The sequence below is a fragment of the Lineus longissimus genome, chromosome 14, assembly GCF_910592395.1.
Source record: "Lineus longissimus chromosome 14, tnLinLong1.2, whole genome shotgun sequence".
Lineage (NCBI taxonomy): Eukaryota > Metazoa > Nemertea > Pilidiophora > Heteronemertea > Lineidae > Lineus > Lineus longissimus.
In genome coordinates this window covers 14,553,296-14,565,231 of record NC_088321.1, presented here as the reverse complement: position 1 = coordinate 14,565,231, position 11,936 = coordinate 14,553,296, and the positions used below count along the sequence as shown (strand labels likewise).

The 11,936-nt window shown below is 41.6% G+C and overlaps 1 protein-coding gene across 2 annotated transcripts; it reads left to right on the top strand.

The window, feature by feature from the left end:
• Positions 1–11,189, top strand: LOC135498543 (normal mucosa of esophagus-specific gene 1 protein-like). 2 transcript variants are annotated; one of them, XM_064788807.1, is made up of 4 exons: positions 1–89; positions 7,407–7,523; positions 9,564–9,652; positions 9,974–11,189. In XM_064788807.1, exons 2-4 carry the CDS (start codon positions 7,434–7,436, stop codon positions 10,113–10,115), a joined length of 321 nt encoding a protein of 106 aa, XP_064644877.1. In that variant the 5' UTR covers positions 1–89; positions 7,407–7,433; the 3' UTR covers positions 10,116–11,189. The 2 variants fall into 2 exon arrangements, with proteins under 2 accessions (XP_064644877.1, XP_064644876.1); XM_064788806.1 differs by lacking the exon at positions 1–89 and adding an exon at positions 6,985–7,084.
• The last annotated feature ends 747 nt before the right edge of the window (positions 11,190–11,936 follow it).

The following is an 11,936-nucleotide window of genomic DNA, read 5'->3' as shown; positions in this document are numbered from 1 at the left end:
GTCTAGTCATCACAACCAACGGTTTTCATCGAAGGAAAGCAGTGCTCTGAGACAGGGACAACTCCACATCTAATCAGCTTTTTTATCCGGTGAGTAACCGCTTTGATATTTCGATGGATGTCTGGTCATCAATTCTCATACGGTAGTCTATTTTGTCTCTGACTTTCTTTTTACTTTTGAGTACCTTTTATCAGGTTTGACCAGGGACAACGTGATCATACGACATCGTTGTATCTCGCTTTCTCTTTTCACTGTTTTTATATACGGTTGTGTTCTTTTGTCTTTCTTTTTGCCCCGGCTTTTTACCAGCAATTGTCGATATGTAAATGAAATCCGATGATATATATGTATAAAGGATAAACATTTTCATTCCGATACCCAGAAAAAACGACTCTGTTCAGCATTATTATATGATTCATGGATTTTATCAAGGTGACCTCTCTCTGTCCTCAGCAACGCACGTGCTCACATATTTCGCCGGCTAATTTGCATAATCAATATCAGTATTTTCAAAGGATTAGCAAGTTCTACGGAATTTTACCGAGGTAAGGTTCTGTAAACGTTTACGGCAAAATCGCATCGAAAATTTTGTACTCGTTGTTATGATTTTAATACCTTTCTAGTCCAGTTTTTCAAAGCAGACGACTGACGTCGCCTTGAATAAATTGGCGGCACGCCAGTTCATTTCCATATTTGGAATTTCTTAACGGTTTTCTGAAAAGGCGCGAATATTGAATTTGTGTCAAGTACATGTATGTGAAATACCTTATGGCGAATCATGTAAAAATAATATATGGTTCTTTGTAAAGAAAACCCGGGAAAACCTCTCTAGATATTTTGGCGGGAATTTATAGCCAATTTTGATTTATGATCGTTGCTGGGAAACGAACACCATGTTCGTGATACGATACACACACACACACATATATATAAAGGGTTATGAGAGCCGCGTTTATCATAAAGGTGTTTATTCAGCCAAAATCGATATTCCCACCGCAGACGAGTAGGAGACGAGTATTTTCCGGTCTGAAATGTACAATATCGAACAACCTCGCCATTCGCCATCAGCGACACATGATAATATTATCGAAGGGGAGTGGTTCCAATCAATCATTCCCAGATGTGATCAACACAATTTTCATTTATTTTTTCATTCATGATTGGATGTGTTTTGACTACGGTAACGATTTTTGATGACCTATCAAGAGATGCGACAATTTCTTAAAGGGACAACATGGGTATGAGATGTACAATTGAAAAATTATCAAACTGCAATAAACAATGCACGGGATGTAACCAATTCGCAAGCCATGTCTAATAAGTAACGAAATCAGCGCCTCTAGTGTCAAGATTGGCACACTATCCTGAGGGAAGCAGGGGTTATAAATGTAGTTCGCTGTATGGCCAGAGAAGCTAGGGAAAGGCCCTGAAGCTCAGGATGGCTCTCGGCTGGCGAGATCGTCTTCGGCGAAAACGTACGTTACTATTCTCAACTTACTTTATAGTCCCTTTAATAAAATGCGTTGTTTACATATCAATATCAATCTCCGTGTGGTAACCTTGGAAACACATGATGACGTCACAAAAGGCCTGACCAAGTTGTTACACGAGGTAGCAGCTGTTCTACCGCACAACTCTATTTTTAGAATCAATTTTATTTCTGGAGTAAACAGGTCTATAAATCATCCTCAGTCTGTTTATAACTAATCCATGTTTTCATATGGTCATTCTTGTCAGTCACGGACTGAACTAGTTCAATACATCTTAAAATGGGCCAAATTCCACTAGTGTTTGTCGCCGCCACGCGTTGCTTATTAGGATTTAGCCTCCATTTTAATGTTACGTTTTCAAATGTTTTTAACTGTCTTAGCGACTGGATGTGGCGAATAGGGTACGTCAACTTAAACATATGATTACAAAACGTCTCCACTTCATTTCACGACCGCCGCATCCTTTGTTTTGACTACACCCTGTATGAAAAATACAACATACTTTTTTGGGTGTTTTTTTATGCAGCCGATCTATTTCAATAGAATGATGAAGTGCTATTGCATGTATCAAACCAGAAAATTAAAACGAAGAAGAGCTGGCTTTCAATCCAGAGTTTTGAGAAGTTGGTTTAATTGCTGAAAGCTACAAGTATCTGAAATCAAGTTGCTACATTGAATACTGATGTCGCCTATTTATAGAATTGCTACTGATTCCATTCGCCTTCGCGCTAATACTATTGCAGCTTTGTAGGTCTACAAGTGCAAATAAATTTGAAAAATCTCTTTGATTCGAGTGGCGCAGTTTCCATGGAAACTAGGCTGCGTAAATGTCGTCTGTCGACAGTTGATATAGATAATAACGCCAGGTTTTACATCAAAGGCATTCATATGCCAGTCTCCAAATACCAGAGCAACCCTCGGATGATCGCCAAAAATCGCTGATGTCAGCATTTTTTATTGTTGGATGAATTTTCACAGCAAAGGCCACATCTTTCGTCAGACATGGGAAAAAAATTACATGTTGATTGTTGACAATTTGCATTGCAGATGCGTGAAAGTGTGTGAATTTGGCAATCACCGTCGCCTTGAACCTCCGTCGCCGACAGGCTAATCACTTCTTGTCCCCATGGAAATCGTCGTAAACAGTTTAATGACATTTACCGTAGTTAAATTAAACATTGGGAACGATGTTGAATGTTGATAATTTGCATTGCAAACACGTGAGAATGTTATTGATTTCGGCAGAACCATAGTCATTGTGAATATTATAAGCTCGTGTGCCTCAGTTATCTATATGCCATTCATAGCAACCCTCTAATCAATTTTTCCCGACGGAGACGCTGGCAAGGAGGCAGCTGATTATTAGTGCCGCCCGGGGGCAGTCTTGGCGGATTGGCTAATAAACAGTATTCTCCTCTTAGTCTCAAGACTAAGCGGTGCAACAGAGGAGAGTGTCACAGGGACAGAGATTTTTTTATGCGCTTTTAATTTCGGGAGGACATGAGTCTCCATAGAAACATGACTGAGAGGGTCACCATTGATAGGGGAGGGCACTTTTTCAGGGGGACATACATGACAAGCCCGTGGGATGGTTCAAAGGCGCTATCTTGACATTGCTCAGCTTCCAGACGACGCGATAAACCGGCCTCGTCCTGCCGCCCGGGATGACGAAATGCACTGCATAGGAGTGTACTCCCAGGCTGCAGAACATTGGAATGGTAACAGGATATTTTTAGTAAGGTAACCTTCGGATACCTTGTCTGAAGGCACACTTGACCTCGGTAAACGTACTCCCTGATATAAATATACAGCACACGACCTTGTCTTAGGTTAGGGCGTCATTCATCTCATGTTTACCTGTATGTTGACATTTTACAGGTAATAAATAAAACCTTATGAAAGAACAATTATACGTTTCTTCAGCCATGTCAGTGTTAGTTATTTGGCTCGTTGAATACTGATAGACTGGCTGTCAGACCTAAAAAAATGTTGGTTTTGACGTAAAAATATCTCTTTGAACGATTGGCGCCGGAAGGCTTGTATGACTGATTGGTGTTAGATTTGTTTGACTCCTATCTTTGCCCGTTATGACAGTCCAGTTTTCGACTGGCGATACCTTTTCAAGATGGTTGCTGCGGCGGCCATTTTGAATTACGAATAGGTCTACAGTGGCTCCTCGTAAAAGCCAGCCGCGAGTTTTGCTCTTGGGGTCGAAACTGCTGGTTGGAAAACGGGGTGCGGAGGCGGCCATTTGAATTAGTGCTATACATTGGCTCTTTATGCGTTGCTGGGATCAGTCTCGGCATTGTAATACTATAGAGGACTTGGTCATGTAGAAAATGGGGAATGGGTTAAATGGACAGAGGTGACCTTCGCCGGCTGAGCCCGCCTGGCTCATACAGTACCAATCCTAGCAGCTCTATCGACTAGACTTCCGTATCGATTCCTGATTACAAGAATCACTCTGATAGTAATTTCCATCCCCAAGAGTCATGACCAGGTTTTTGCGTTACTGACAGGAGCAATCCATCTCAATGATTCACGGTAATGGCTACGGTGAGCAAAGATTTGGAGAGTAATGCCACATTTTGTCGTTTTGTTGGCTAATACGCTAGGTGGCACTACGTAGATCGTCTGCTTTAAAGGCCGCCATGTTAATTTTTCGCACTTCCGGTTTCCAGCAGGGTAACACGCGTATAGTTGCTCTTGGCTTCTTTCCACTGTGATTCTGTGTCAGTTATCGCTTTAATAGCTCATATAAGACGCCCGTTTTCGCGTTGCCGAACGAAAGAACCGCACCTCTTGTCAAATGGACCTAATGACTCATACTAATGACTGTCCAAACAACATTTCGTGACCGGAATTAGCTGGGGACTGATGTTGTCATGGTCATATAGTTCCGCAGCCCGAAGCTGTCCTTGGCGGTACATCCGCCGTGAAGGAAAACATGACTATTTTGTGGTCGCCTGCTATTACCTATTGCCATTGCCGCGAAGGAAACGGGGCAGTTCTGTTGTCAAGTGGCATGCGCAGCCGTCTGCTGGGTGGAAGGTTCAACAATGCTTCTACCCAGTCTAGTCGCACTCTGGACCAGCCTCGTCCCTCGAGACAGTATGAAGACGACGAAATGGACTGCCCCGGGAGTCAAAAAAGCGCAGCGAGCTTTATAAATCCGTCGGAATACAATAGGGTCGGACACTTTTTCCAGGGGGACATTTCTAGTTCTACACCGTTGTATAACACTTCGGATGATTTCGTCTAGAGCGTTTCCCTCATGTTTTATTGGAAACGCTGAATGACAGAGTGATGGCTTTTTCTTTAGTTCCTCCTATGAAATTCATGGGTCTCTCTCTTCGGAGGAACAAACAAGAACTTTACACTAAGATTTTTTATTCAAGTAATTGGAACATGCCTTAATCTGATGTAGGGTCCGACATGTCCTTCTCATAAGCCTATTTACAGGACTGATAGCAAGCCTAGTATTTGACATGTGTCTATTTATAAGTGATTGATATTTTGTTGTCAAAATTAGCTGGTCCTTCAACTTTGCTCACCAGGGCAGTACTTGTTCCAGAGTCAAGAAGTACAAGCGTTGTTTGATATTTGACATTATTTCTGAGTAATTCACCTGATTTACAAGTCATACATCAATCTTTTGTAAATATTTGTGTTATCACTCCGCTCCAGATCTTTCAATTGCCCGCGTGACATGATAGTGCAGGATGATAATCATGGGGAAAAAGACAAAGTTCATCTGCCATGTCTGGGCAACAAGTGAGAGAAGAAAAAAAGAAGTCTGGTTTTCCCAAGTCGTGTGACTTCCTTGTCTGGCCAATCAAAAGCTCCCTGACCTGCTTTATCGAGCCATTCTCCAAGCGTCGTCAATGGTGATCATCGTTGCCAAGTCTCACTCGTCCCACTGTGGACTGACGATTTCAACGGGTGTATGTAAATTGGGGAGGGGGGGGGGGGGGGTTATGGAGCACTTAATTTCATGTACCTGTGCTCACACTTTACTCCCTTGGATGGGGTTGTCGATCTACTCAATCAGGATCAGTGTCTGGTCTAAGATCTATTGCAAACAAAAAACAACGGTACATAATTGATTGGTAATGGAGATGGATCAAACTGCGTGGTCTAGATCTCAATTACCAAGGACAGCAGATCAACCGCACTTACACGTATCCATAGCAACATTGGTTTGATATGCCGAAGACGTCTGACCAAACAACTTCCGTTTCACGATGTTATTTCCGTTGCTTTGTCGTCGTGTTGTTTGTCGACGGTGTGAAAGGCATTTTAGACCCCAGGAGAGAAAGTCCGAGGAATGAATAACAATGGTAAGACCGGTATCTTAAGCCATCCAGGTGCTTCTTGTCAAAGGCAAACACTGTGTTTTTGATCAGTTGGGCGCGCGTATGGATATCCGTACCCATTTACTGGTATGGAAATCCTTCCCCTTCTAGACATTAGGATGAGACCTGATCATGTGACAAGTGAAGCAGCAGATGACATGCTGTTGTTGTCAGGGCCGGAAGCTGACTGTTGACTGACATCCGGGCGTTCAAAACAGCAGCTCTGTGAGAACAGGATACACCAAAGCTGACAGTATAGGACCGCCTCATCACACATTGATACTCGCTGCGTGGAGTATAAACAGATCAAGACCATGATGTGCAAGATCACTTTTTATCCGGCCCATTTTAGATGTCCTGGAATCCCGTATGGAATTCATAAGAAAATGACGAATATATTTAATTAGGATGTTGGTTCGTGTGGCCTAAATTCCTATTTTCCTATTTGTTTAACTCTTTATGTGTCGTATGCATTCTTCCTGGTCCTTTGCAGGATCGTGTGATTTTCATTATAAGATGAAGATTGCTACTTCAAAACCTGGTGTCCACCCGCATTGGGAACTGACAAGTGCTGTCCTTAGAGAGGTGTCCTGAATGAAGAGGTCAAATTGAATGGAAAAATCCAATTTAGGACCAAAACTAGTGACCTTAATAGAGAGGGTGTCCTTAATAGAGAGGTGTCCGCTAAGGGAGGTTCTACTGTACATGCATAGAATCAGTTTGAGGTAATGGCCATAACTAAACTGACCGCAAAAGGCATATTATAAATACAATTTAATATTCTTACATGGCTCTCCTCAAAATAGGCCCTTTGAATTACTTGTACAATATTCATTCACGAAATGAACAGAAGAAAACACGCGGATGCATTTACCAAATATAGCAATAGCAACAACTCCATTCATGTTTGAAGGAGAAATGCGTTGGCGTTCTAAAAATACTTAAAATAAATGCATTTCGCATGACGCAGTTTGGGGAATCCCAAGTACCGTCCGCTGATTGGTCGTGATGTCGATCAAGAATTCCCTGAGCTCCAAACACAACACCAAAATGCCAACTCCGCATGCGCAAGTATTGATCTTTGAGTAGCTTTGCTCACGCTGTGTGGAGACTGTGTCCTTGTCAAGGGCAAAATAACGCTCAAATAGAGTAGGATGGGCACATTTGCGCCAGATAAGATTTTCGCGCCGAACACGAAACACGTGCTCCAAGTTAAAGCAGACGATTCACATATTTTTGGTAGGTTTTGTGCCTTTGTGGTGGATTTATTGTCTCGTTTGGAAGGGATTGTCTTCAGGTGACATTTCAGTCATGATCTTAGGGACTTTTGCTTGATTCTGTGCTTATTTTTGACTCATAGGCCCTACTTTCGATTTCGATGGGATGCGATCCCCGCAGCCCGGGTTGCCGGGTGGCACAGGAATGACAGGCGATTTGGCTTGATTCAGTGGCCTGTGTTTCAGTTGAGGGGAAGTGATGAAACAGGATAGGGGCTAAAAGGTATTATCCTTTTTGTGTGTTTCCCTCCCATTATTGACCATTTTTCCCTTTCTCATTTCAGACGGACATATAAAACCAAACTAACACGATGACGAACAGGGTTGACTCAGTAGGAAATCAAATAGCCAAGATGAAGACTTTCGGATTCGGCCTGAAAGCATTCAGAAAATACTGGGAGGTAAGCCTCATGTTTTCTTTACAGTTTAAGCCCTCCCCCCCCCCCCCCCCCCCCAGCTCTTAGGGCCGGGGGGGGGGGGGGCATAGTTAGCGTGCCCCATTATTCGCCAAAAATTACTAAATCTAATATATTGACCGTGATTTTGGTGACAAATGGTCATTTTGCCCCCCCCCCAGCCACGCTACCCCCTGCCTTATTTGTCTTATTTTCTTAGTTTTGATGCATTCTTACTTGTCTCTTCCAAGATCCAATGTCATGGTGTACTCCACCTATCATCCTCTGCCAAATCCACCAGTCAAGGTCTATCATTTTTATTATTGTTGGTCAAAAAGAGTAACTCCAAAAGTGTACTTGTTGACAGTCTCAGACCCCATGCCCAAACATTAATCACAGAGATTCTTAGCAATCAACCCCAGTTTTGCCACAGGCCTAACACTGCCGGAGACAATACATGCTCCATGCATGTTTCCATCTGCTTACAGTACACTCGTAACACTGGAAAGGTTCAGACTGGTTCAGAGCACTTCAAAGTCTGGAACAAAATTGGCTCGATGTGACACTTTACTGCCATGTGACAGCTGTCTGTGGGCGCGGAGGTGGGCCACGTCAAGAGTAATGGGTGGGTAGGGGGATGGTGGTGGGGGCAACCTTCTTAGTAAAAGCTTACTCTAAAGTAAAAGTCAAGAGTAAGAGCGAATAGTATATAAATGCGTCCTTTAAGTAAATGCCAAGAGTAAAAGCTTGCTCTTAAGTAAAAACCAATAGTAAAAGCTTCTTCCATAGTAAAAGCAAGGAGTAAAAAAGTCCTTGCATGTCCAGTATGGCAGTATCCTGGTAGTTACCTGGGACATAAACCCAGGTCAATAAAGAGGTTACCCACCAATCTGCTGAAGAATATTAAGGACACATTTCTGAGCCTCCTTGTCCTATATCTGACTAATCGGTGGTGCCAAGTTATTGCCATATTTATCAGGAAAGTAATAAATTATCTCAAGGCTGCCTGGAATTTCACGTGATCTGAATATTCTATTTATATCTGGTTTTTATGGCCACCTTTGGCCTAAAAAATTATAAAAGGGGGTCGACTCGCCTTGAGTTAAAAGAAAGTAGGGCCTATGCATATTTTTTTGATAACTGCACAAGGGCATGTGAGCTTCAGCATAGTAATTAGGATTGGGTCACAAAGTAAAGAAGAGCTGGTCAGTCAGCCCAATTTTCTTTTTGCCGATGACCTGCTGAGGTCCATCTTCACCACCAAGGTTTTTGCATCTTATCCAGTTATACCCTACCTTAAAAGGGAGTATATAAGACCGTGAGATACAAGATCATTGAGGTCCTCCACAAGCAAGATAAACCTACCTTCTAATGGAAAGAAAAATGTTACCAATGTGAAAGCAGATGAAATGGGCTTGGCAACTATGTGCAATAGAACCTCTCTATTAAGGACACCCTCAGGACTGACAAATGTTAATAGAGAGGTGTCCTGATTAGAGAGGTCAAATCGAATGAAAACAACCAATTTGGGACCATAACTTGTGTCCTTAATAGAGAGGTTGTCCTTAATAGACAGGTGTCCGCTAAAGGAGGTTCCACTGTATTGAGTTTCTGCTTCACAGTATGGCTCATGCTTCCTGGTTTATTGCCCATTAATTGGTCCATGCTCCACTCGTAAATCAGGGAGTAGGCTGGCACAGGAAAAAAGTTTGTTTGGCAGCAGTAGCCAGTATGAGTCATAAGTAGTTACCAGCGTCTAGGGTGGCCCATGTCTGTGAGGAAAGGGGGACACATCTTGGGAAGGTGAACCTTGGGCAAAGATAGGAGGGGGACTATAGGCAGGATGGTGAATTTTAAACTATTTCGGGGGTCCAACTTCCTAACATTTGGTACTGTTTTGTGGTACAATTACAAAAGTTCCCTATTCGCACTCTTATTTTTCAGGTTTTTAGTCGATTTCTGTATCATAAATCAATGAATCGAATGTTTACATATATCTAAGCTTAACTTCCGCATCTTGAACAAGTTTTCCTGTTTATTTTCCAGTTGGTACCCCTTGGGGTAATCATTGGTACGGCCTGCGTGGGAGTTGCATCCTTTAGCGTGTACGCTGCTGTGTGTAAGAATGATGTTGTGTAAGTATAAAAAAAGCTACCAAAGATTTGCTGTTTGCCTAGCCATCTCTTACTGGAAAGCTCTCGATGAGCACTTTCTGATGGTACCATTTCGAAAGCTATTGACATGACCATTCATTGGAAAGCTCTCGATGAGCACTTTCTGATGGTACCATTCACAAACCTATTGACATGACCATTCATTGGAAAGCTTTTGATGAGCACTTTCTGATGGTACCATTTGTGTCAAGATTTTATTCCAATTTTAGGGTAAAATGATATATTTTCACAAAAATATTCGAAAAAAAGCCCAGTCCTTTTAAGTTCAAATTCATCTTTCAGCATCAACAAGAGGAACGACATCCCACCATGGGAAAGGAGCCACCCTGAAAAGCCATCAAAACTCATTACGATTAACCAGAAATACGAAAAAATCCCAGAATTAGAGAAATTACGAAAAGAAATCGGAAGCTATCGATACTAAACCAAAGAAAACTAACGAAATCCAAACTTTTATTTTTTTGTAATTGTGCGCCATGGATCTGTAGCAGGTGCGAGGCTGCCAGGCCCTGCCCAATTTTGTCGAGTTCCTCAAGTCAACTTCCTAATCTTTCGACCTTGAGTCTCTACTCAAATTTCGCTAAACTCAACCTAATGTGTTGAGTCGGTTCTTTCGTTGGACCGACTCAATTTCGGACCAGCCAAGGTTTCAGTGGACCTGAAATCAATGGAAAAGACAAGAAATCGATCCTTTTGCTCGGTTTGGACAACTCAGCCAAATCTGGGCTTGGATTGGAAGACGAAAGTTGCCTCCAGTGAGTTTTAGTGGAGTGGAGTGGAGAGGAGAACAGTACTGCCATCTGGGGACTTGTGTAGACACTACATGTAGCACTAATCAGCAGGTCCTCGCAAATCTTGGGTACCAAGTACCAAAAGTCAATGTTTGTTTTTCTGAGGATGACAAACCCTTTATGCTACAACAAAAACAGTGAGTTTCTAACAAGGTCTCAAAGAACTTAACGAAAAAATCTGCGTAAAAAACGTTTTTTAAAGAAATGACTTTGCCAAAACGTAAGCTCTATGTGATGCCTCCTAAGCCAAATTCTCATCTGTCAACCAGGGTCATGTGCTGCCACCTAGTGACGTTTCCTATATCGTCAAATGGTGGCAGCACTGGCAAACATCTGTAAATATTCAGCGTCATTATTCTGTACTCAAGAATGTAAAAATTAGAGAACTGTGACCAACTTCGGAATGTTTTATGGTTTTATGCGACACAATTTCACCATAAGAAAGCGACGATTTGGTTTCTCATTTACTCACCAGGGGTAACAAGACAATTGCTCATCACATCGCCAACTATACTATTATGTGACGTTGGGACTACATGTAGTTTTACGTCAGATGAAATACATGTATGCCGCTGTGGGATTCCCCGATTGTCTTGTCCCCCTATTGAGTGATCTGAAACCAATATAACCATATTATTCTTCATCGAGAGTGTAAAATCTGAGAATGAGCCGAACTTTGAAATGTTAGTTGTGTAGTAAATTATAAACCAACAAAAAGTCGTTTTCTGGAATAACATTGACATGTTTGGGTGTCACTAGTCAACTGTTCAACATATCAGTCCTAAAGAACCCTTTAAGCAGATTTCCGTAAAATCCACTTATTTCAAATTTATCAAACAAAACGATTTGTCGACTTTTACATATAAATTTATAACAAATGTTGGTTTTTATCACTAGGTGGTGTACTCAGTCGCTAACAGCTAGCGGTAAAACTCTCTCCAACCGCTTTGTCAGAGGACCCATGCGGTGCATGAGGCTATGCTGTGATGTCATTTGGGACGTTAGTCCATGTCCTTGACATCACCGTCTTGCTCGACGTTGCCAGTAGTCATTGGGACAAGTATTCGGAACTGCCATGCAAGATTCACAATTGATCTCATCTGTAGAAGTTATCCAATTTATAGATTGGTACTATAACTACATGTAGTTCCTAATAAGAATTAGCAAGAACTTTAATAAAGACTTTTCTTTGTCATTTCTTGGTATTAGCAAGAATTCTTGGTTTTAGCCAGTAACCAATCATTTATGATTATAAACTTTACAATTGATTGAAATATTGAAAAATCTGATGAATCTTTTAATTTGTTTTTCTTCTTAATTTTTTTTTTTTTGAAAACTGGTATTTAACAGATCAAGGTCTGTGTTGTAATTAAAAATAGTTTTTTTCTTCAGTAACCACGATTTTTTTGAAACTGCGTGGAAATTAAAAATCAGGATCTGTGTTGTAATTAAAT